The following is a 26,985-nucleotide window of genomic DNA, read 5'->3' on the forward strand; positions in this document are numbered from 1 at the left end:
CGATGCTCTATCCATGCTGCTGTATGTAGCAGCAATTCCTGCTATTTAAACTTCCTGTTTAGCAGACGAAAACATTATCTTTCAAATTTTATGGCCGATCTTAGGTGTGTCCCTTACTGGGTGATTTGAGCCTGGGAGATATGTTACATCATTAGATGGGGTAAAGAAAGTTAAGTTAAATAATATCTATAAGGTGTCTACCATAAGGCCAGGAGGTAGATAGTGTGGAAAGCAATGTTTTGGCCAAATAACTTCTTTAGGAAATGTTTGATTTCTTTTTGATTAAGAAAAGACAGATTATCATCTAGGATATATAGTTAAAAACTAAATAGGCTAAAGTTACAGCTTGTATGCTGTTGGGTTTTTTTATACATCTGTTATAAACTTAGGTTTTTAACTTTTGGTCAAATGTAGTCCTTGTGGTTCAGCTAATTGCAGACGTATCAAGAAATAAAAGTAAACTTTCCTCTTTTACTTTGCATGATGGAAATGGATAACATCTTTGTATCGGTTTCCTGTGGGGAAAAACAACAGGTGAAATGCCTACGTACAAAAATGGTTTGAGTTTTGTTCAGTGTTTAACATCAATGGTAGTATGTTGGTAGTATTTTTTCTTTTAAAATGCAACAGCACATGGATATATATCAGGTAGCTTATATTTAATAGGTAAAAGAGAAAGAGAAGACATAAAAGGTTGTACAATTGTGGAAGAGAAGAAGGAAGGGGTTCAGAGTGAGGAGGGCAAGGGAAGATAAGACGTATCATCTGATGCCATGAACTCTGAAAACGCAGGAGTCTACTCAGTAGCTACAGCCTTGCGCTAAGGTTCTTTGGAAATACTTAGGTGCTATGACTGCTATTTGACTAAGTGCATGCTTTATAGGAATCCTTTCATGAGATTCCCAAATCTAACTCACAAGATGAGCTCAAGGATAGAGTTAAACCAATTCTGAATATCTTTTATTTTGAATGTCACTTTAAGATAAATTTACCAAATTACTTCATTTTAACTGATAAGGAAAGAATATTTTACACTATTGTCTGTTAACCTAAATAACAAACAGAGAGACCCTCTGAAAGAAAAGATATTTATTTGAGAATAAAGTATTGGAATGGGAATACACATGACATAGTAAACTATGTTTGTATTTAGGTAGAAGACAGAGCCTTTTAAAGGAAAAAATAGGGAGGGTTGTATAATAGTTCTGAAATAATTATCTTTGACTACAGAGATCAATAACCATGGTGATACCAGTTTGAGGTTGGACAGGCAGTTGCTGCACAGATGTCCTTGTGAGAGTATTTTTGTGTACAGTATTTTTTGTGTTTCAGCTCCATCTGAATGACGCACCACAAATGTAGTCTAACAAGCGGGAGGGGAGGGCAACACAATGTGAGGTGCCAGCACACCCCCTGGGTGAAGGGCTGAACTGCAAGTTGGACTTTACCTTAGAAGTGAAACCTAAAAATTTGTACCCTCATAGGACTTCAAAATTAAAACATAAACAAGTCTTTTGTTTATTTTGATTACCCCCGAACTTACAAAATCACAATAGGAAAGTATAGTGTTGGTTCAAACAAAGTTTGGATCTATGTATTTTGGCAGAAACAGTGTTCTCCTGTGCCATCTCGTGTTTTGTACTTTTGTACTTTTACAAAACGACAGGGATATCTTAGTAATTAAATGAAATTTTTTTTACTGTGTTGAATGTTGTTCTACAGAGAACTAAGGGTTTTAATAATTAGAAGAGAATAATTTTGCCTTTGTGCAAGCTTGTGGTTTTTGTAATATCTTTTGTTACCAGGTGTACCGTGCGGGGATCCTGTCTTTATGGCTTTCCTCACCTCTGTTTGTCAGATTTTCAGTTTTATTTTTTAACATTAGTGGCTCTATTTTCATTTTGACAACTCTTGCAGACCAGCACAAGGAGGGAGAGATAACCTGAGTGGAAATATTGGAAGAGAGACAGGAAGGACACAAAGCACACAAGGGACAAGGGACAAAAGACAGGACCAGGTGGGGCGGTCCATCTGCAGCCAGCAGGCCCAACTGTGGAAGCGGCTTTATTTATAAAGTATCTTCAACAAGGTGAATCTTTACACCTGGGGTAGGGATTCACTTTGAGGAAAAGCTGTTCCCACAGACAACTTCCAGAATTCTATCTTTACTGCCTTCTCGTGTCTTAAACATCCTTTGGCTTCATCCAGTGCTCGTTCTTATGATAAAACACATCTGACATCCCCTTGTGGACAATTTCTCTGGGCAGCGGCCGTTCCTTCTGGCTTTCCTGAGTCATTGCCTGTCTTGTCCCCTCCGTTTGGCTATAAAATCAAGCAGGTTAACTTTATGAAACTTTTTTCTCCTGAGCAAAGTGGCATCACCTTCATCTCCTGTTCTTTGTCTACTTTGAATTAATTTCCTGAATGGCGTAGGACTCACTGCACAAAAAAAATCTTGTAATGAAATACTTTTGTGTCCTGGTTTGCGATTTATAATTTGTTTCATCAAGTATAAAACTCAAAAGTATAAATGTCAAGAGCTAACTGATACAGCTTAATGGGTTATTTCCAATTTTAATGTCAGTCTATTAACCTACTGGCCAAAAGGGCATTGTAGAGTATTAGTTTGCATCTGGTTTTGGAGTCCTCTATGATTTCTTTCTTAATAATGTTCACAGTAGTGGGCCATTAAAGTTTTTTGCTTCAGTTCACATTCTGATTACCCCCGAACCTACAAAATCACAATAGGAAAGTAAAGTGTTGGTTCAAAAAAAATTTTGAATCTATGTATTTTGGCAGAAACAGAGTGTTCTCCTGTGCCATCTCGTGTTTTATACTTTTGCACTTTTACAAAACGACAGGGATATCTTGGTAATTAAGTGAAATTTTTTTACTGTGTTGAATGTTTTTCTACAGAGAACTAAGGGTTTTAATAATTAGAAGACAAAAATTATGTATTCTGTGCATTTATTTAATGTGACTATTACATTTTCTAGTACTTTCATATGTATAATTATTTATAATTTGCTTTTATATACATCTTATTTTCCTTAAATATGTATTTCAGCTCTATAAAGAGGTAGAAGTAATCATCTCATTTTGCCTTGAGGAAACAGAAGTCTAAGACTGTATTATCTGAGATTCTTTAGACAACTTCCAGTTGTCTAAAATTTTGTTAAACTTAGTTGACAGCAAGAATAAGCATATGGTCTTCCTGCTTATAAAGTACAGGATGGTTTGTCGTCAGATTTTGAATCCAGGTGCATAAAAAAAGTTCTCAGCAGGTCCCTCACCTCTGACCTCCTCTTTCATCTCCACTGGCTTCATTCTCAGACAAAGGTGTAAAGGGGATATCAAGGTTTATAATTCACCAATACACAATGCCGGGACAAAGAAAGTGCCTCTTTCCCTATGCTCCCTCAAAACGTCTGGGTTTATCTGATGAGCATGCTTTTTTTTCTTTTTCTTTTTTATTTCATATTAATATGAAGGTACAAATGATTAGGCTACACTTGGCCACTCAAAGCAATGGCTGTGATCAGACCTGGAATGTATATGCTCAATGGCTGTGATCAGACCCGGAATGTATATGCTCAATGGCTGTGATCAGACCTGGAATGTATATGCTCAATGGCTGTGACATGTTATGTTCATATGTTCATATGCTCATACCTGGAGCTCAGGGATTGAGGCAAAGAACAGACTGAGGGGAAGAGGTTTCTGCTGTGTAAGCAGATACGTGGAGGGGGGTGGAGGCAAAGCACCAGAGAGCAACCAAAGGTGTGACAGGACTGTCCAAATCTCATTCCTGGCTTTCTGAGTTCCATGTTCTACTCTTTTAAACTTCCACTGGATCCATTCTAAAATAACATGATTTGAGAATATTCAACTTAAGGAAATCCTTTCATGTTATACTCTGAAAGAACAAACATATTCTAGTAGCCTGAGAGAATACATTAGGAATCTCAGCAAATGAATAAAGTGTCATCTTTACAAAAAACAAAAAGAAAAAGAGCAAAATTTCTGGTTTAAGCTTTTGCCTAATGCCATCATTACTTCCAACTTTTTAAAAGCTTTTTTACTACTTTTATTTTTTGAGCTGTTGATGTTACTAGATAAATCTTTCAAACAATGACTACTCTCCAATATCAGTAGATAGATACTACTGTAGACGAAAATAAAACCTCTCCATTACCCTGTATATGGCCTTATGTTAAACATGCTGTTTTACTTGTTTGTCTCCCTTATCTACTCTGAGTACCTCAAGGATCTAAATCATCTTAGGTTTCTCACTTTAATTGTCCGAGCACATAATTATACTAGTTGTCAATAACAAACATGTAGTAACAGTAATAACATGAATGTTATTGAATGAGTGAGTCAAATTGAAAAGCACTTAGACACAAAGAAAAGCAAACAAATGAGAAAGTATATGTTTATGTGGTGAAGGGGATATTTAAGAGACCTAAGAATGAGAAAAGAAATGCATTTCCTCATGGTAGAAGAACAATGCTTAAAATATATTGGTTTAAGCCAGTGGTTCTCAACATGTGGGAACTGTATTAAAGGGCTGCAGCATTAGGAAGGTTGAGAACCACTGGCTTAAACCAATATATTTTCAATGTGGGAAATAATTATGTTAAATAAAACAATGAAGAGATGGGAAGTCTTCAAATTCAAAATCTAGAAAATATGAAGGTACAAATTAATTCTTATTTTTTTTACTTAAAGGCCTCTACCCTGTCAAACTTGATATTATCAGTTGTTAACATGTAAACATTCTCAATTAATATTTTCTATAATACTTCACACTTCTATAAATGTATCTAACTTTATCTTTACAACAACTCTGTAAGTTAAATTACTATTGTACTTATTTTAAAGACGAGGAAAGTAAAGCTAGGAAAGATAACATGAATTCCCATGGACACTAAGAAGTTAAAAGTGATAACTCCAAGTCCCATAGCTTTCTATGAAAATTTTACTTCTTCATAGTTTTATGAGGAATTGCTATTATAATTTTTTGTAAGGTAAGAAGTGCAATGAATGAGAACATAAAAGTTCATAAAAGACATGTTAGAATAATTTTTATGTTTTAGTTTTTTCCAAAAAAGTTGAAATTTTTACATTATTCTTCAAACTATGCTTAAAATAATAGTTTTTTACTACAATTTAATTTTTAGATTACCAATTTTTTTAGGCTTTTATAGTTTGTATTTACATGAACGCTTGAACTCATGGACCCAAATTTCTGGTGTATTTTGGTTTGTATACTACCAGATTTCAAATTTATGAAGAATCGCAGTCTGTTAAAACCATACACATGATCTTAGCCAAAAGGCCGAGAAGCGATGTTTGTTAAAACCATACAAATCAATTTTAATTCTTCATATTGCAAAAGTAAAGGTGAACAATATTTATGAATATAAATTTTTAAATGCAAGAAGCTAATTTGAGCAGCAAATATCAAGATTATTGGATGTATTGTAGACCAGCTGGAAGTGCAAAGAATACTTCCCTTTAATATTCATTCTTCTGTAGATCAATACCAGTTCCAAATGTAGTAAAAGGCAGACAAGATTTAACAGGGTCTAAATTATTAAGGCTAGTGCATTGTTGCTAGAGAGTTCATTAACAATCTCATCAATACAACGTGGTTTACAGACATTAGCAAGAGCTTCGTGGAACATTTTAAAATAGAATGAGATATCTCAATGGACTGATCTTAGTGGAAAAAATTTAATTAGGAAAGAATAATTACATTAGTTAAATGGAACTTTTAATTGAAAACCTGTTGGCATTTTCTAACATGCTTGCAGCTGTCCCTTTAATCATTTATATTTAAAAAGTGAAGAGTTTCTCTAGCCGGGTGTTGTGGCGGGCGCCTGTAGTCCCAGCTACTCGGGAGGCTGAGGCAAGAGAATCGCTTAAGCCCAGGAGTTGGAGGTTGCTGTGAGCTGTGTGAGGCCATGGCACTCTACCGAGGGCCATAAAGTGAGACTCTGTCTCTACAAAAAAAAAAAAAAAAAAAAAAAAAGTGAAGAGTTTCTCTACGTGATGTTTGAACAACATCTACATGTCTTGGAATTTGTATATAAACATTTAAAAGAGTTTGGGAAGTGTAGCAGTAAAACAAATAGAATTTTCTGCTTGGGAAATAGTGCATTCTAAAGACATTTTAGAAAGAAAAATATATAGAAAGTATTTATGATAAATATACATTATTCTTGGAAATGCAAAATAATCATCTCCTAAATTGATAACAATTGTAACTTTAAACCTCCATGGACTGAATTTCATTCCTTATAAAGCTCTGAAAGCTTACAGGGAAATAATACTGTTTATAAAATTATCTTGTTGAATGTTGTTAAAGAAAATGACATCCAGCAAGAGTTTTTGAAAAATTGAAAGCCCCAAATTCTGTAATATAAACATATTGAGCCAATGAAAACTCTTGTTGTCAAAATTAACATCAGCCACATTTTAGGCTGTATTTTCCTGGTTGTTGTTCAAAATAAGCTAATTATCAGACACTCTTTTTTTGGTAGCTTTGAGCTATAGCCAGAAAGCATTGATTTGGAGAGACATTGAGGACATTTATTCAAATTCTCAAACTTAAAGGAACACTAAACAAATGGATCTGTTAATTATTCATGGAATGGGGGGCCCAAGCCGTTTCTTATCTGAGTCCCAGCAACCACTAGCATCCAATCCTGTCTCCTTCACCTAATTTTCAGGACATTGCTGAATTTGAATTTTCTTCCTAACTAGTCAATGTGCCTCTTTCTTTTATCCCTCATGGGTACTCAAGACCATACACAAAGAGTCAAAAATCTGTAGTATTTTTAAAGGTCTTTTATCGTGTGCTTCCTTGGAATCTTCTTTTATTCAACTAATCTGAGATACAAGAATCTCTCTCGTTAGTTCAAAAATAAGAATTATAGGCATATTCAGATTTTCCCTGTGTTACAGAAGGCAAAAGAAGGTAAGATACTGGGAAATTAGTGAATGACTTTGGGTAGAAAAGAATGAATTTTAGTTTTCCTCTTCAGAGTATGAGGAGGTCAGGTAGATTTTAATGTGTGTGAGCAGAGTAACAGTGGTGAAGCTAAAATAAGAAAGAAGAGATTATAATACAAATATCAGCAGTTCTTTGGTTCAGGTGGGAATTGGGTAGAGTATAAACACAGGTAATGGCTGAAGAAAAGTGACCTTTGCTTTGTACTAATTTGCAAGAAACATTGATACAAATATTTATTAAATAAGCATACAAAGCATAAAGAATTATGGGATAAGACATACAAAAGAGTATTATAGTTGTATTTCAAAAGCCAGTATAAAACTAGAATAAAATATTAATTTTCTGGTAATATAAATATAAACCCCAGGACTTATTAAAGTCTACCATTTTCAATCCTCCACTTACACAGTTGAAGAAACTGAATACTAGAAAAAACATCAGAGTCAGACTTGTCTAGGTTTACACTGCTGGCGTGGATTTATCTGTCCAAGAGCAGTCCTTCATTTAATAATAGATACAGGACACTATAATATTTTTTTACCACTTATCTTTATTCTTCAATTCTCAATTTTTCAGCAACTTGTAAGTATTCAGGATTTCTTTTTTAATTTTTTTTTTTTTTGTGGTTTTTGGCCAGGGCTGGGTTTGAACCCACCACCTCTGGCATATGGGACCAGTGCCCTACTCCTTGAGCCACAGGCGCCGCCCAATTTCTTTTTTAATTTAAGCTCTGACTTCAACTGAATTGTGGCATCACATATATACCCCATTTATAGGGGTCAAATTATTATATGATAATTTCCTTCCTGCTGCTGCTTCTTCTAGAACCTGATCTGCTTTCTCTAACAGCATGAGGCCTGTTCTGTCATTTAGGCTAACAGTGGGTGCAGAGGGTTGAGGCATTATACTTTCTAAACTGGTTCCTTGTTTTGGAGAGTATCCATCTGAAGAGATTACCGCTCTTCTGGTGATCATCACCATCATCGTCCAACACCTGCCTGTGTACCATGTGCCAGGATTTGTGAAAACTGCTTCATGTATTATCTTAGGCCGTCTGTGCAGTTCACGCAGCTGCTGGTAAAGAACTCTGTTTCAGACTAGTACAAAGAGCCAGCAACAGAGAAAGCATAATGGCAGCTGCAGTGTAACTGGGAGAATTGTCTCTGACAATTGGCTCCCAACGGGGTCTGAGGGCATTTCTTTATCAGTCCCTCGGTTCAGCTCGTAGCCACCGTGCACCTGCTCTATGCTGGGCAGAGTGCTGGGTGCAGTGTGCCAGCCGAATGAATGAACATCAGCCTTTCTTCCACGTGTGACCCTCTCACCCTTGCCCAGAAAGGTGGATGATTTAGGATTGTGCTGACTGTGCAAGGGAAGTCTGGCGATCAGGATCCACGCCTGTGCCGATGAACATTAATATCTGTATCTTCTAGTTGAAGAATGAACATTTATAATTTTTGTTTGTTTGTTTTTCCCAAAACTCTCTGGCCTTTTAAGTTTATATTTCCAAAAAGGAAAAGATATAACAGATTATTACTTTTTACTTCCAATTATACAATGAGAATACAAGCCAAAGAGATTTAATGTTTTTTTTTTTTGATTATTTACTTTAGTTAAAAGGTCAAGTCAATGAAAGAGCCAGGATTCATAAACTTAGATTCCATTTACATACACCTATCAGACTGTACAGCTCTTTTGCCATGCACTGTGCCTCAGATGGGAGTTCAGAAATGAGCAAAATCTAAGATGTGGGAGTTCCAGAATGGATCTGCCACCTGCCAGCTAACATTCAGATCTCAAAGGGGACCTGCCTGCACTTATTTAATGGAAAGATAAATGTGCTCAAGGAACTGTTACTATAAATTCATTTAGAAACTGGGCAGAGGCTGTACTCACATTCCTCCCAGGTCTGAGCAGCTGACAGATTTGGTTCACTGTACCTCTGGGAAGTAATACATTCTAGCTAGATGGTAAAGTGTGATTGTTATTCAGAGCTCCCAAATACCTGTTTCTTTTATTGTTTAAATGAACTTTTTGGTCAAATTCAACTATTTATAGAAAAATGTTCATATGAACTTAACCATGGGTGAAGCAGTGAATGTATCAATACTGTGCAGGCCATTAGAAAGACAGGCATTTTTATTATCCAAAAGATACTTGTGGTTTATAAAGGTGCAAACATATAGTTTCATTAAAAGGATTAATAGAATGTTCAAGGAAGAAAGAGACGGAGAATTGATGCCTGATTCAGGATTCCCGGTGGTTCTAGGATGACATGAAACCTCTGGACCATCTTCTCAGAAAAATGCAGTCACTCTTTTATTCCTAGTAGCTGCATTAGAGTAAAATTGACACATTATAAATTTCTGATTTTCAATTGTACAATTTGATCAGTTTTAGCATATGTATACACTCCATTATAATCAAGATATGAACATATTGAACATATCAATCAAGATACGATCATATAAACATAAGACTCTGAGAAGCCGAGGCAGGAGGGACCCTTGAGTTCAGGATTTCCAGACCAGCCTGAGCAAGACTGAGACCTCATCGCTACAAAAAATAGAAAAATTAGCTGTGCATCATGCTGGGTGCTTGTGGTTCCTGCTACTCTGGGAGGCTGACGCAAGAGGATCATTTGAGCTCAAGAGTCTGAGGTGGCTGTGAGTTAAGATGGTGCTCTCTGCCCAGGGCTACAGATGGAGACTTTCTTAAATAGAAAAACAAAGATATCACGGTCACTCTATAAGAGTGCTTACATGTAGATGTAAAACGATCACATGTAACATTAGAAGCATTTGTCACTCGGAGTCTACTATGCAAAATGTCTCAAGCAATTATTTGTTATTATATATCACCACAAATATAATCCTACTTGGCACAAAGAAAAAAATAAATTGAAGAAGGCTACGTTCTGAGTTTTCCCTGTCTAAATTCAGTGGGAACATGCAAAAGCCACACCATCTTGGAGACAGAGCGTTCCAAAAGAATGCTTCCTCTTCAAAAGAAAGAATACATATTTTGGTGCATTTTTACTAAGAGAAATTTTTTTTTTTTTTTTTGTAGAGACAGAGTCTCACTGTACCGCCCTCGGGTAGAGTGCCGTGGCGTCACACGGCTCATAGCAACCTCTAACTCTTGGGCTTATGGAGAAATTTTTAATATACCAGAGAAATGTCATACAATAATGGACTCTTCCATGGTTGTATGTAGTTCAGAATTGTTTGTTTCTGTTTCCTTCATGCTTCATACAAATAAAAGTTACATTTTAATTTTTTTGTAACACCTAGAACATGTATTTTGGAACTCTACCAAAGAAAGATTTACCATGAAAGTGATCAGAAACAGAAATTAGCATATGCATGAGCAGGGGTACCGGTAGCTTGGTAATTACTGCTCGGTACCAGTTTCTTCTGTGAATGAGATCTAAGTACATATAAAAAAGTATTTTAACTAGTCACAAAATCCACTATTACTCCTGCTTTCCTGTACTGGGAAATATTTTAATTATATATATATATATATAATCAGTAGAATAAAAATATTAAACAATGTTAATTTTTATTATTTGAAACTTTTGAGAGCATCTCCTTTCTCTGATTTTGAATTATTTAAAGATGTGTAGCTTGTGTTTTTATCTTTGATTTTCTTAGGGCAAGTTTCAGAAATAAGAATGAGTGGGTTAAAAAGTATAGATATTTTGAAGGTTCCTTTGAGTCGTATATTGAAAACTTACCTTTTATCTTCCCACTAATGATGTTTGAAAGTGCTCATTTCTATGGACCTTGTTGACAATGCTATATTTTAAAAATTCAAAATATATCTTTCGTATTTTGATAACTACTCCTGTGACCACCTGTGTGATATATGAAGTATGTCGTCTGAATGTTAACTCAAGCCAAAGACAAATATTGGTCTAATCTCCAGGCTCATGATGTAACTAAACTTGCATCACTTTCACCAGGCAGCCATCAGAGGATGTGAAAGTAGTCAGCTGATATTTATAAAATGACAGCTCTGAATCTAGGTTATATTCCCCAGAGACTTATGAACTATAAACTACTATTATTATGTTCTGTCACTATATTGTGCTGTTAGCCATCTTGCATGTTATGTGGTAAGTAAGGCTCCACAGTTTCCATTTGCTTGAAAGCTACTGTATCCACTCATTTTCCATGGTACTGTGGCAGATACGATAATCTGCAGGCTTCTTATTCATTTTGGAATTCATTTCACAGCTCACTAATTATGTGAACTAGGAGAGGAAGTATATGCTTTTATTCCAAAACATGTCAAGCAGATGGCCAAAGTTCATTACCACCAGTCCTGTCAGTGTGGCCCTCCTCTGTAGGTAGCCAGCCTGGCGTCGATCCATCAAACACAATGTGAGGGTTCATGTAACACAGCACTCGACGGTTGCTAAACCCCTGTTTTATTCTGAGTTGTAAACATTTTATTTTTTATCATCAACCTCTAAAGTGATTGATCATTTGAGCAGGTACAAACAGGTAGAATTCATATTTGTTTTACTTGAGAAGCTAAATGAATTTTTATTCATATGGAAATTTGGGAGAAAGGAAACAGCACAAAAGATTAAGCTTAGTTTCTTGAAAAGAAACTAATATGTGTATTGAGATTCAAAACTGTAGCATCTTTTCTGAGATGGAACCTTTTAAAAATTTGAGTTGAAGAAAAGATCAGGCTTTATATCTTTTTAAAGTTACAAGATGAAAGCAGTTAAAGAGTTTAAACTTTTTAAGTAAATCTCCTTAAAATCTTTTCTTCCTATATGAGGAATCTGTTTACTTTTTATTTTCATACACGATGTGTGAATAATGTGTCCTTTCAACATACTAGCAATTGCATTCACTGTGTGTGTACGTGTGTGTACACTTGTGTGGGTGTGTGTACGTGTGTGCTCACATGTGTGTGGTGAGACATTGTAAGATAGAAAGTGACAAAACGGAAATAAAGAATGCCTTCACGCATCTCCTATAATAGCCGAAATATGACCGTATGTAACTGGGTTATCACTTCAGGAAAGGGAAGCTGGATCCAATGTTCTAAGGGAGCTAACGCAGTAATTGGATAACAATGTCGTATTGAAGAGAACCAGAGCATGTTACAGATAATGTTTTCTCTCTCCACATCCAGGCCACTTCCGACAGTTTCACGCATGGCCCTGACTCTCTGCGTTTCCTTCTCTCTTATCTTTCAGACTGATGCGGCTCTAATGTACGATGCTGTGCACGTGGTGTCTGTGGCCGTCCAGCAGTTTCCCCAGATGACAGTCAGCTCCTTGCAGTGTAATCGGCATAAACCTTGGCGCTTCGGGACCCGCTTTATGAGTCTAATTAAAGAGGTATGTTAAGAGAAAAACATCTGCCTTGTTCCTTTTGTCCTTAAGTTGATTGAAGTGAGATTATTGAAGTTTTCCTATCAGGTGACCTTTAACTTTTATCTCAGAACTAAACTTCCCTTCTTCCCCTACCTAAGCAAAATTAAACCCAGCCCCGGCCAAACTGCAACAAAAAAAAATAGCCAGGCGTTGTGGCAGGCACCTGTAGTCCGAGCTACTCAGGAGGCTGAGGCAGGAGAATCGCCTAAAACCAGGAGTTGGAGGTTGCTGTGAGCTGTGATGTCATAGCACTCTACCAAAGGTGATAAAGTGAGACTCTGTCTCTAAAAAAAAAAAAGGAAAAAAATTAATATTTTACTAAATAATATCAAATAACAGGGAAGGGGAATTCCATTATAAATAAATGGTATATCCATCAAAGTTTCTATGATGTTGCTAAGACCTGTGAAAACTAGATTTATGATATTATTAACTCTTGTTTTCTGAATCTTTACATATTGCTTTTCATTTATATGGACATACAGATGTTTAAACAGTGTTTACATTTTAGGGAACAAAATAGGAAATGCATGTTTAACATCAGTGTCATTTGTGGTACACTAAAATGATACCTAATTTGTAGTTAGATGAATGGTTCCTCAGTTTTAATTATATTAAAAATTAACATAGAAGAGAATATATAGATTCATCAAAGTGCAAAGTTTACTTCCTTGTATAATGCAACCATTCTTATTACTATATACCATTTCTGATTAGGTTTATTATAATTATAAACCAAGCGTGTCCATAGTAAGAAAAAAAGAAAAATTCTCAATGATTACACACATATACAGACACATATATATTCATATATATTTTCTTTTTATTTTTCCTATCATGAAGGAAAGTCCTTTGTTCATGTAGGAAACTATTTATAAACGAAAATTTAACTGAACCTTAATCCTTGCTATGAAATATCACATGTATTATCATATACCATATAAGATTATCATTCAGTTCATTTTATAATAAATTATTCAAAACGAAAATATAAGCACAGATAAGGTCATTATTAAGAATCTTTAGGTCCTTGGGAAAGAATTGTACATTTTCCTCATCTAATTTTTGTCAAACTACAGATAGGTAAATTAATACTTTCAGAAAAATATGCAGCTTATTAGTTGCCCCACATCATTAACATTGACCTCTGGGATTAAACTGAGCATTATAGAGGTGTGAACACAGTCTACAGGCCAGGGTAGTTGAAGAATTGATTTTTCTGAATTTAGTGCTTGAGCATTGAGGCCATGACATGTGTCAAGCAGCCCTCACAGAAGCAGTTGTCTGGACTCCCCATTGTATTCACTGTAAGGTGTAATTGAGAACCTTGTCCACTAAATCACGGTGTCCCCGTATGAGGACCAACAGGAGAAATTACTCTCAGTTCTCTGTACCAAGAAAAGCTGTTTCTCCTGAGCAGCTGGTACATCTTAAATTATAGACCCGTATATTGTCTTCCATCATATTTTCTTCTTTTCTTTGGTGGTTCAGAGGTGCAGAATTGAATTTGTAATACAGTTAGGAGTTGTACAGTTCCACCTGGTGTACGTTTTTAATGCCCCTCTAGCCCAGATTTGTTCTGCTGTTTTACGCTTCTGTTCTTGTGCTTCTTGATCCTTTTGTCGATTTTTATACTATTATGTAATTTTGTTAGCAACCTGAAATGTTTTTCTTTAGAAAAAGTGGAGTTAAAAATAAGTTTTCCTTCTTTTTAGAGACTCATTAACACATCCTTAACTTTAGAGAAAGAATGTTGTAATATATACATAGAGATACATAGATATAATATTTCTATTTCATTTATAATTTATTAACTTAAAACTTTTTTGGAATCTCTTCATGTAAGTACCTCAAAACACACAGAGTCTGAGAAATAGAGACATAATGATATTAATTTGTTGTCCTTATTGAAATGTTTCCCTTTATTTACTGGGACTCACTTCTTTTGGGTCTCAGTATATATTACTTTAAATGTTAATGTTGTGAGTGTACATTCTGAGATTTTAAATTTTCATATGTAACTTTTTTCAAACACACTATTGCCAATTGACAAATAATGGAAAACATATATTTTGGCTATGTAACTATTAGAATGAGAAAACTTTTCTTTTTTTTTTTTTTGAAACAGAGTCTCAAGCTGTCACCCTGGATAGAGTGCTGTGCTTTCACAGCTCACAGCAACCTCCAACTCTTGGGCTTAAGTTATTCTCTTGCCTCAGCCTCCCAAGTAGCTGGGACTACAGGCGCCCACCACAATGCCTGGCTATTTTTTTTTTTTTTTTTTTTTTTTGGTGTTGTTGCAGTTGCCATTGTTGTTTAGCTGGCCTGGGCCGGATTCGAACCCGCCAGCCTCTGTGTTTGCGGCCCATGCTGTAACCACTGTGCAGAGGAAACTTCTTATATTTAAAAAAGTCCAGATATTTTCTTACCTTTAAGAGATAACATGTTATATAACTAGATTATTATTTTCCCATCTCCTTGTAAATGGAGAGCTTCTTTTACCAGAAGTATAGCTTGATATGAAGTAATTATAACTATATTCATGGTGTAATACTTCCATGGAAGTATTAAAATAATAAGTTAATTATTCTAGAGCAAATGTTTGTAATGGAAGTGGTATAACATAGGTTTTCCTGGATTCATTTTCTTTTATTGCCATATATTTCTTTCCATATTATTATAAATTTAGAAGTAGTATTTTAATAACAGCATTTCTATCTATAAAATCCACTGAGATATTATCTATATCTCAACTATCATAATTAGTGTCTACATTCTTCTCACTTTGCTAAAAACAGTTCACTATTTAAAACATAATATCAAATTTCCCATAGAAAACTGTTATAACTGGAAAAATGCACTGTATAAAATGAAAATTTACAGTAAGTTTTATACTGATGTTAGGATAATTTATTCAGAAGAAACATCCTCTAAAATGAAGGAGAAAATAAAAATATTTTAAAAGTCTGTAGCAATGTAAATTAATGAAAAGTAATGAAATAATTTTCTTATTTTTCTGTGAAGAAAATGTTTTATCTTCTCTTTCACTTATTTAATATATTTTTTTGTTTTTTTTCTGCTTCTACAGGCACACTGGGAAGGCCTCACAGGCAGAATAACTTTCAACAAAACCAATGGCCTACGAACAGATTTTGATTTAGATGTGATCAGTCTCAAGGAAGAAGGTCTGGAAAAGGTACTTGAGGCTTTCAATTTATTTGCTTTAATTATTAAATGAAATATATCCTAAAGAAGAAAGAAATATTCTCTGTTGAAGTCACATTTCCTTGACATTTAGCTTTACTCCGTGATTCTAAAAAATAAATATTTAATTCATTATGTTGAATATAACATCTGACAATTAGGATTCAAGGATAAAGAATACCTTAAGACAATTTAAAATTTTCTTTTCACACCAGGTTTTTCTGATACTTTGAAATATATTTAACTTAATTAGTCTTAAGACTAATTAATTTAATGTAACAATTAGAAAATATTTGGTTTGATACGAGTTTTTATATATACAGCTTACAACCACTTGTGCTTGCATGGAGTTTCCAACTTGGAGAAAGCCATATATGTTTAGGTAAAATATTTGAATTAATATATACATAATAAACCGGTATGTCCATAATGCAACACACTACACTGGATCTATCATACTTGATTCTATTGATGAGCAAGGAAAAATACATGATGAGTTATCCTGAAATTCTATAAGTATTTTAAATTCTCTTCTGAAGTCTGAAAGTTTGTTATACTAAATTAATTACAGATAGTACCTATCCTCAGAGGCTTTTTATTTAGAGTGATCAGATCATACATATTTGTGTATAAACACAGTCAAAGCTGTCTGTAAGCCTTCAAAAGAGCAATGAAAGAATGTTTTTGATAAAAGATATAATTAGAAAAGAGTCACAGTAGATGAGGAACTTAGAATTAGCCTTTGAATAGTGAGGAATTATTGAATGCTAGAGATCTAGTTGTTTCAGAAAGAGATAATAACAATATAGGGAAAGACATAGCATAGGATCTGATCTAATCTTGTTACAGCCCAATCTGTTTCGCTGCCCACTGCTCAAGAAGAAGCCAGTATATTAAGACAGCAGGTATTTATAGCAGAGGAAGAATTTAATATCACAGGTGCCTTGCAATGAAATGAGAAGAAGCTTTCAAGTCCATTTTCCCAAAAATTTGGGAGAAAAGTTTTTGTTTTGTATAGATGGTTTGGTGGACAAAAAGCTAGGTAATTGAGTCTGTTAATTGGCTGGGTTTGGGGTTGAACCATAGAGACGAAAAATTGTCTTTTTTGCCTATTCGGTTCTAGGGTGGGGTTTGCAACGTCCAGTTAAGTCAGTTTCTTGGTATGGGCCACTGGTCTGGGTGGGTCAGGCATTCCCTAGACTTGGGGTTCACCAGGGTGATGTAATGGCAGCAACGAAGACAGCTAAGAATCTTTATGACTTTCAGCTCTATGACTCCCCGTAGTAAGCAACATAGGAAAGCAAGCTAGGGAACAATGGCTTCTTTCATATATACATACAGACATTCATATATGTGTGTGTGTATATATATATAATATATTTTTTGAGACAGAGTCTCACTTTTTCACCTTCAGTAGAGTGCCATGCGTCAGAGCTCACAGTAATCTCAAACTCCTGGGCTCGAGTGATTCTCTTGCCTCAGACTCTCAAGTAGCTGGGACTACAGGTGTCTGCCACAACACCTGGCTATTTTTCGAGATGGAGTCTTGTTCTTGCTCAGACTGGTCTCAAACCCATGAGCTCAGGCAATCCACCTGCCTCGGCCTCCCAGAATGGTAGGATTGCAGGCGTGAGCCATTGTGCCTGGTCCATATATGTATATATGTATATGTTTTATATATATATATATACATATAATACATATATATATGTATTATATATTTCCCCCCACCACAGTTCCCACCTGTGATCTCTTTTTAATTTTATGGGCACTTTCATATTGACAGTTAATGAAGGAGAATCCTAAGAATGCTTGCTCAAGCATCTAATGCAGCTATTTTCCTGTAGCACAGTTTGCTAGTTTTTCCAGCTTTTCTCCACACTTCCAAAGTGGGAACAGAGATATCCAATGGTCAGGGAGTTAGTGGGCTTGCATGGCGGTCAGTGTTTCAAGAGGGTGAAGGATTTTAGAGTACAGGAGAAGTTAACACTGAAGTCTGAATTTACAAGATTGCATGGTTCACCAATGGCAAATCTGGCCCCCTTCCTGGCACAATTTAAAACCCTCCAATACTACTTAAAAGAATAAAAGTCATCATTATATTTATAAACTGTCCTCTTTTTTCTTCAATTAAGTTTACAGTCTGAAAATAAAACCCACCAACACGAGAATAAATGGAAGTTATTATTCAGACCTTACTATATAAGCCAACCACTATCACTTGTATTCAGCAGAAATTCAAAGGCAGGCAGGGGAGTGGAAAAGCTTCATAGTGGAAAAAAGGAAGGCCTCAGGTGTGATCTGATTGGAGATTATTGGTATGAGGAATCCAGAGGTGGGCTAATTAGAAGCAAGACCCCTTGGGTCATAGGCTGGAGGGCATATTTGACTTTCTCTGGTTGATCCTCAGTTGGAAGGAGGTAAAAAATAGGGAAACTGGTAATTATAGAATGAATCCCGGTTGTGTGGTCAGATTGTTGCTGGGGTTGTGGTCTGGCTTCCTGAGATGCTTGCTCCAGAGATTCTTGAGTCCAAATTCTGTTGTCATAAATGGTCTGCCAATTTTCCAGTTGTGTGTGCAGTTTGTCGGTGGAATTACTGAAGTCAGATGAAAGGGTAAGAAGAAACGGCACAAATAATGAGTGGAGAAAAAGATCAATTTCTTAGGAAATATCAAAATGTCCTCATAACTGACAATAAAATGAGGGGTTTAAAAAAACAATTCCGTGGTTGTTTGGTTGTGTTTATTAGAATACGTAACCAAGATTTACTTTATCATTGGAAATGGTTTAACCTTACTTATTCAGTCCTCTGAAGTTTAGTTATGTGTGTAGGAAATACTAGCTTCAAATGGATGGAAATAGACAACTAATGGCATAAGATGTTACAGAAATATTCAGAAGGCTCTTAGAATATAACTTCAAAAAGATTCATTTTACAGCTAAAAAGAGTTGGACGGATTTCACACAAAATATGTTTAATATGTTTGGACTGAGCTGATGACACTATATGGTAAGGGTTCATTTCCATTGCAAGATGAGCTACCTAGAGGCTATTTTTGGGAAAGTACCTGCCTAAATTTAGAAAAGAATTTTGTATAACAAGCTATAAGGCAATGATGAAATCACTTAATCTTCGCACATGATTGAATTGTTTGTGTGATCTCAATGTATTTCATGTGTTTTTAAGGAAAAAAAAATCAGTCTCTTACTATTACACACCTTCTTGGTTATTCAAATGAATTTCTAGTTATTTCTAGAATCTCTGCTTAAGTAGAAGCACAAACTAAAATTATTCTCTCATCTTTTCCGTAGCATAAAAGTTTGCTATTTTTTCTGGTTGTTTTGCTGATACTCTGTACAGTGTGATATTTGTATTAAAATAGACATTGAAGAATAGAATTTTCTGTCTCTTCAGCAGAAAGAATCTAATACATCCTTATTAAAGGAGGCTTTGTGTATTAATATATTAATTTTGAAAAATAATAAGGATAAAACCAATAAATTTCTCTGGCCAGAGAGGTGCTGAGGTGTTCAGGAAAGTGTTCAGGACTATGAAAGTGTTCAGGACTATGAAAAATCACACAGAGTGCCTGCCTCAGCATTTTTTTTTTTTTTTTAATAAAATCAGTTTCTAACTTGTATATCCTTAGGGAAATTCTTGAAAAGTAAAATATAAAAAGAAATATGCAATATGTTTTTCAATTTCTATAAATTAAAAATTTATAAATCATTTATAAATAATTTATAAGTAAATATTTCTGTATAATATATAGAAATGATAAATAAATGATATTAGAAATCATATTTTTAAATACTATGAAGCAATATAGTCCATATTTACAAAACTTTCAAAAGGTTAAGTTTGTTATAGTTCAAGTGAACCTTCATTTCAACTTTTAACACCTTAACTTTAGAATATTCACTGCTTGCATTTGTACAGAAATACAAATACTGGTACAGAAACTAGTATCAGTAATCCATAGGTTTCCTGCTGAAAACTCAAATAATTTGATAATATATGCAGAGGATGAGAATCGACAGTGAAACCGTGTCTGCAACAGTTTATAGGCACAAGTGTTCCAGATCAGAGTATATTTCAAAGTACTTTTTGAAGAAATTTGCAAAGTATGTATTTTTTTTAAAAGACGGTAATTTCTATAGAACTCTTTACTACTGATCTTCTCTTGCCTATAAAATCCTGTACTTTCTATGAGAAAGGTGTCTGAATGTTATTTACAATCTTTAAAATTTATCTAAATCTGAAAATTTGCTGTAGATAGGTGAGAGCTATTTTGTTGATAGAATTCCTGATACGTGAGGCATAGCAGTTTTTATCTTCCTCTCTTTGATGGAATTTGATAAATATACCTGGTCCCCATGGCAGGAGTGACCTCCAGCTTTCCCAGAAACTGAGATTTCTTTTGCATTCCTGCAGGAAAGCTGTGCTAATGATGGTGTTAAGTTGTAACTTTTAAGTAAGTCAGAATGTGTTGCTTGCTTCTCAAAAAGCAGAAATACATTCTGGGCAAGAGCCAAGCCTATTGTCTGTCTTTGGAGATGTTAACCCTTTGATTCCTCTAACTCTCACGTAGAATTCATTATAAGGCCCTGTCTCAGAACTATACTGACATTGTGTTTATATTTTGCTTGATAACTTTAAATTTTCAGGATGGCAAAATATTTAAGGAAGCTATGTATGAATGTTTACGTTTAAAAATCACTAGGGTTGCCTTATTTGAGGACATGTCATATCTTATTTTGGCCCCCCAAGGTTTTTATTTCAGCTCCTGAGATAATACCAAATATTGGCTTTTTTCTTTTCACTACTAATTTGAATTAAAGTATGTATACAAAAAACTGTAATAGATTTCAAATCAAATTAAATCTGAATTGTAACTATATTGATATCTTTAATAAAATGGCCTGTAACTGAAACTATCGTATTTGAGAACAATTAATTTATTAAATTTTATTTACAAAATCAAACCCACCACCTATCTCTTTACCGTTTAATTATGTTTAGGGTTAAATTTTCCCTAGAAAAGGATAAAAATCCTAAGTATGAAAAATCATTTTTTGGTTATTCTTTTCCAATATGATGATTATATACTTACTGATTTGTTGTGCTCATATTAGCCCTACAGTTCTCAAATGATGAAATCCCAGACTCTGTAGAAGTGGTAGACAATTTCTGGAAACTGATCTCTGAGGTGTTCTTTGCACTGTCCTTGTAGACCAATTAGCCTATATATGAAGGTCATCCAGTACCCGACAATGATCTGTCCTTTCTATAAAATATCCCTTGTTTGTTTTTCAGAGATCAGCCACCAATGCTTAAGTACTCTCTTTTGAACACATACTCCGATGGAAGTAATTATTAATGACAATTAGTAATGTCTAATTAGGAATCATTAGACAGTAATGCAAATAAATGCTCTCTACTTTTTATTTAAATATTCAGCATTTTCAGGGGTTAAGTCATTTCCTCATTAAGTAAATGAGGAAAATAGAAGTATCTAATTTGTCATTAACAGTTAACAAGAAAAGTACTCTTTTGAAAAAAAATCTCTGCAGTCACTATTCATATACCAGATTGGCTCAGAAACCTGAGTTTGCAAATTACCCTGTAAGATTGGGTATGTGAATTGAATTATCAAAGAAATAAATAGTCTGCTAATGTATATTTAGTTTATTGAAGGAAATATCTTCCAAATATAAATCAACATTTAATGTAAATTCCTTTCTTATGCTTCCTCAATTTCCTTAAACAGTATTATCAGGCATGGTGTTTCTTCTAAGAGGAATATAGTCAATATTCTTCAAGGAAAACTATATTTTCTGGGTCATGTGGCTGGGGCAACTCATTACTGGGAATTCTTTTAAAAGCCAACTTACACAGTGATAGAGACTTTGCACTGTGCTAAGATTGAAACAATGCACATGTGAAACTTAGTAAATATAGAATATAAATGTCTTAACACAATAACTAAGAAAATGCCAGGAAGGCTATGTTAACCAGTGTGACGAAAATGTGTCAAACTGTTTATAAAACCAGTGTATGGTGCCCCATGATCGCATTAATGTACACAGCTATGATTTAATAATAAAAAAATAAATAAACATAAAAAAAGAAACAATGCACTGTGTGGTTACTCATTATCATCACGCAGTCTTTCTTTGGAGAAGGACTGCGTATGCTCCTTATTTCAGACCAATATATTTTCCTGATACTAAGTCAGAACAATGTATAACTAAAGAACTTGTTTTCTTTTCTTCCTTACACTGTTTTATAATGGAAGACTGTATTTTTTTTCCTATCCACCAACATTTCATGGTATTTTGTTAACAAGTATCAATAAGCCAGTGTAAAGAGAATTTTGATAGATTCCATCGCACTGTGATAACTATTTTTTAGTAGAGAATTTACATTGTTTATTAACGTAAAGTAAGCTTGACTTCATTTAGGACCAATATTTTTAAAGCTAGCTGGGCATGTTTATTTTGTTTATTCTTGAGAAAGTTTCTGGCATATTTGTCAAGAGAGTTGAATGCAAATTCCATAGAAAATAAGAAACCAGTCTCACTGAGTGTACTTTCATAAAACTGAGATAGCATGAACCTTTAGAAGAAATAATAACATGCTAGTTATAGAGGTAAACAATGATGTAGCTCAAGGGAAGAAGCAGAAACATTCTTTGGACATAAAGTAGCAACATCAGTTATAAAACAGAGAGTTCATACTGAGAAAATGGCTAACAAAAATAAGTAAATAAAGCATGAAGTTATTAATAAATAAATAATTTAAAAATAATTTAAAGCGGGCGGCGCCTGTAGCTCATATGCCGGACGTGGCGGGTTCAAACCCAGCCCCAGCCAAAAACCACAAGAAAAAAAAAAAAAAATTTAAAGCAGTGTTTTATTTTTAACTAGAAAAAAATATAGAAACCATTGAGAAAATATAATTACAAATGAAACATATGAAGAATTTAAGCATTTCTGAGACATAAAAATATAAAATACTTATAAAATACCAAAAGACATATTAAATGTAGCTAAGATAATTTCAAAATACATAGTAATGGTATGTAACATAAAGCTCTTAAATATTAAATGTGATAGTGAAATAGAGCTTGATCAAAGCATTAAGAGTAACACATGAAAAATAAAACAAGGAAAACAATATGTGCATATCCAATAGCAGACACATAGTTTATGTTCAATGTTTACCTAATGAAGGAATGAATGAAAGACATTGGAAACTCAATCTAAAATAATGTAAGTTGTTATGTAGTAAGGTATCCAATTATTCTATTTAAAATAAGTATTTATTCAGTGTTTATTATTTAATTCAAAGATTTGTGATATGTTTCCTTCCTTCAAGGGACTTAGAATCTAACACAGGAGAGTAAGATAAATGTAAATAAAATATAATCTTAACTCAAAACAACCCATCAGTGGCATTTCTGAGTTAAGGAAAATGACACGACTATTTCTTTATATAAACAACATATTTAAACATGTCACATATAAAGCCCCTAGGATTTCCTATTTTCAAAGGCCTTAAGATGAGTAAGCAAAAGTCTTTACCCATAGAGGAATTCAAGTTTTACTTGGGGACATATATGAAAACAATTTAAATGTAAGGGGATCCTTACTGCAGTGAAAACATACCTAAGTTCTTCCATATCAAAGCATAGTGAGAAGCCATCCATTGGGGCACGAGGGAGGCATTACTTTAAGAAAAAATATAGACATAAGACAGTAAAAGGGGAAAATATATTTTATGTAAAGAGTGTATATGAAATACTTCTTTAGAAACATAATGACACAAATAATTCTGGAAAACTGTAAGATGAAACAGAATCTACATTCAGAAAATGGAGAAATGCATTATATATATGGAAAATTTAATAAAAAATGACCATTCACTCTTTCTTCCCCCTCTCTCCATATATAGCTTCATGTGTATACACACACACTTAGGTGTACATAACGAATACATGTATGCTATATGTTCATATACATATACTGGTTGTTCATAAAGTTCACGTGCAGTTTACTATTTTTAAACTATTTTAAATTGCACATGAACCTTATGGACACAGTATTTATACTGTATAGATGGATACATGCATACATGTGGTGTGCCTATATGTACACATACAAACATTCTGATTGAGATTTAAAACTTTCAAATAGATAATTTTAGAAGCTTTTAAGCTTTCTTTACCATTAAAGAAATACATATGAAACTGTTCTCAGTCTTTCTCAGTAACATTAATATTGGGGGAGGGGAAGGAGTTCTGAATGAAGAAGACGGTGACACAATACATCTTTAACTAAGGTTTCTTTATATAAGAAGGCAACAAAAATACTTCCAAATCTGCAAGCAGATAAAAGTATGTCACATACTTATCCTTTATAAATAGTTTTGTATAAGAACAGGGATAAGTGAAAAGCAAATATTCAACAAAGAGGAAACTGTGGCTAGTATTGTAGACATCAAATACAGTTAAGCACTAGATGTGAAAATGGTTTTTAAAATTGTATCAAAAATTGCAATTATTTCCTTGAAGAGAGATGATACATAATATAAGAAGCAAAATGGAGAGGCCATGATTCCAACCCCATATTTAGTGAACTAAAACTGTGAATCTGTGTGTGTGTGTGTGGTAGCAAAATGGATGAAAGCCTAGAGAATTTCCAAGGAGTAGATGTCATTTCAATTCTTATGGCTCAATATTGGTTTTAGAATGGGATAGTGAAAGTAAGAAAAAGTTGACAATACCCATCAGCAGACTTCAAGGTACCTCATCTTCCAAATGACAGGAAAAACTACTAAAACCCCAGGAGTAGAAAGGAAATAATGAGGACCCAATTATATGACAAAAGACATATTAAACATAAGATTCAGGGAGAAAAAAAAGTTAGGACATTAAAAAAAAATCCACCAATGAGCTGCTTATAAAGAAACTTACAAAATAAGAAATATGTTGAAAGTGAAAATGTAGATATGATATCAGCAAATGCAAATAAATAAACAACAGAAGCCCAGTGTGATTAATATGTATTGAAAGCTCAAGTTTAAAGAATTAATTGGAATAACAATGGCTATTTTATATCAATAAAACTGCTATCTAGAAATAAAGACATGATAGTCATAAAACTCTATAATAGTACCTAATCATATAATTCAAACTATTAAAAATAAAAGATAAATTTTTAGGCAGTTGTCTTACACCTATGGCAGCTACCATGAACAGCAAGGGAGAAGGTAAATAGAACAATAATTTTGGATAGCTATTTGAAAATATGTAGTAAAAATCTTAACAACTCATATTATTTGTGTCAGTATTCTAATTCTATCTCAGTTTGACTCTGGGAAAAATTTTAAAAAACATTAAATGTAGTTCTAATTCTAGAAGTCTGTTTGGAAAATAGTAAAATGCACAAGCAAATGTGCTTACTGAGACCTTATAACAATGGTAGCTGAATCATGATATGTCCATATGATGTTCCTTACGTATAGCTATTAAAATTATGGATTTGGCTAATTTTTATTGCAAGGAGAAAATACAGTAATATATAAACAGGATATAGTTATTGTCAGAATGATTGTAGCATACTTATAACCACATAATATTGAATTCTTTTTCATCTAATCCCAACAATAGCTATAACATGGATAATATTTCCTATTTACAGTGAGGACATTGAGGCACAGAGAGGTAATGTGCCCCAGCCACCCAGTGGTAAGTGGTGATGTGTAATAGGATCCAGGCAGTCTAGTACCCCTTCTGTTACTACGACTATGATGGAAACTATGTGAGAAAAAGATATGGAAAGATAAAGGATTCGAAGGTAGTGCATTGAAGTGTTAACTATCCTTGACTTTGGGTATATGCATAGGTTCAAAGTTTAAGTTGATCTCTTTGTTATATTTTGTGTGTATTTTATAGTTTGATGGCAACAAACATGCACTTTTTTTATGAGTAGAAAAGTAAATTTAAGAGCCAGTAAGAGCATGAAATAAAATAAAAATAAACAAAGCTAGAATTTTCCATAGTTCTTTATGGCTTTTGAAGAATGCTTATATTTCATACCTAATTTAATCTTTATAATTAGAATGATCTTATAATTTATTATTCTTTTTCTTTTTTAAGAGAGGATTATGGATATTTATACCGTGAAGACAAGGCAAATAAAGGCATAGAGTCTCAGCACATAAAACAATTCTGCAAGCTCAACAGTGCTTAGATATCTTAATTTCATTTTGCAACTGAAAAAAAAGTACTTAAAATACTTGATTAAATCATATAATAAAATAATTGTTCCAATAGAGGAACAAAAGAGATTATTCTCATTTAGTCTATGGTTTTTTCCATTAAAATAAAAAAAATGAAATATAACAAAAATAGTGGTGACATCTCAGTGGAAGAAGCTTTTGAATCATGGTCTACAATCTAGAAAATCCTGTGATCTCCAAATATATAAACTTGTATTTGGCTTAAAATTTTAAAGCCAATAAAATTTCTAAAACAATATTATACTAAGAAATCTGAGATTTACAAAAAAGGATATCTAATACTTGTGATAATAGGAAATTATAAAGTCATATAACCTGTATTAGGGTGAGAATTCCAAATAGTAGGAGGAAAGTGACTGAATGAAATGAGATAACCATGTTTAGATGATAAAATGAGTGAACGTTTAGCTCAATTGTTTTGTATAAAAGTAGTCATGGAAGGTGTCATTAAGTAAAATGGGAAATATTTTGTATTAGTTAAAAAGCTAACTAAGCATGAGGGTGTCATTAAGTAGACCGGGCAAATGATGTTTGCCAAAGCTTTAGCGGGTAGAATTACATGTCTCTGAGACCTAACTCTTCAGCTAATGGAGAAAAAGGAAAAGAAATAATATCTAAGGGAAGAAATGTGTGATAGGTATTAATTATAGACCAGGGACAGCAAAGTGATAGTCACTGCAAAATGCAATCTGCAGATGTGTCTTGTTTATCCTAGAGAGTGTTTTTTTTTTTTTTTAATGATTTCAAATTTGAAACACTTTCAGCTGGTCAGCACCTGCTGGTGACACCATCTCTCCATTCTTCCTCATCCAGGGACTCTACTAGCCTTTGTGCTGCCTTTTTGGAAACCTGAACAAAGCACCTCCTCCCTTGGTTGGGATTGTGGCCCCTATTTGCTACTCTGCCTTGAATTTTGTGAGATTTAAATATCACACAACTTTGCAAGGCAATTCTTACCTATTACTTCATTCCCCATCACTTTTCACATTGATATTATCTGCCTGGCCTCTGAAGCCTTTAATTATTGAACATGAATTAGAATTAAACTTTT

At 34.0% G+C, this 26,985-nt stretch overlaps 1 protein-coding gene across 5 annotated transcripts in view; it reads left to right on the top strand.

Moving 5' to 3' along the window:
* Nucleotides 1–26,985, top strand: part of GRIK2 (glutamate ionotropic receptor kainate type subunit 2) — a 735,964-nt gene that overhangs the window by 433,115 nt on the left and 275,864 nt on the right. For all 5 annotated transcript variants that reach the window (XM_053592072.1, XM_053592073.1, XM_053592074.1 and 2 more), the window contains 2 exons: nt 12,243–12,386; nt 15,511–15,618. In XM_053592072.1, coding sequence (XP_053448047.1) covers nt 12,243–12,386; nt 15,511–15,618 — 252 coding nt within the window. The remainder of the gene's footprint in view (nt 1–12,242; nt 12,387–15,510; nt 15,619–26,985) is intronic.

This window comes from Nycticebus coucang, chromosome 5 (assembly GCF_027406575.1).
Source record: "Nycticebus coucang isolate mNycCou1 chromosome 5, mNycCou1.pri, whole genome shotgun sequence".
NCBI lineage: Eukaryota > Metazoa > Chordata > Mammalia > Primates > Lorisidae > Nycticebus > Nycticebus coucang.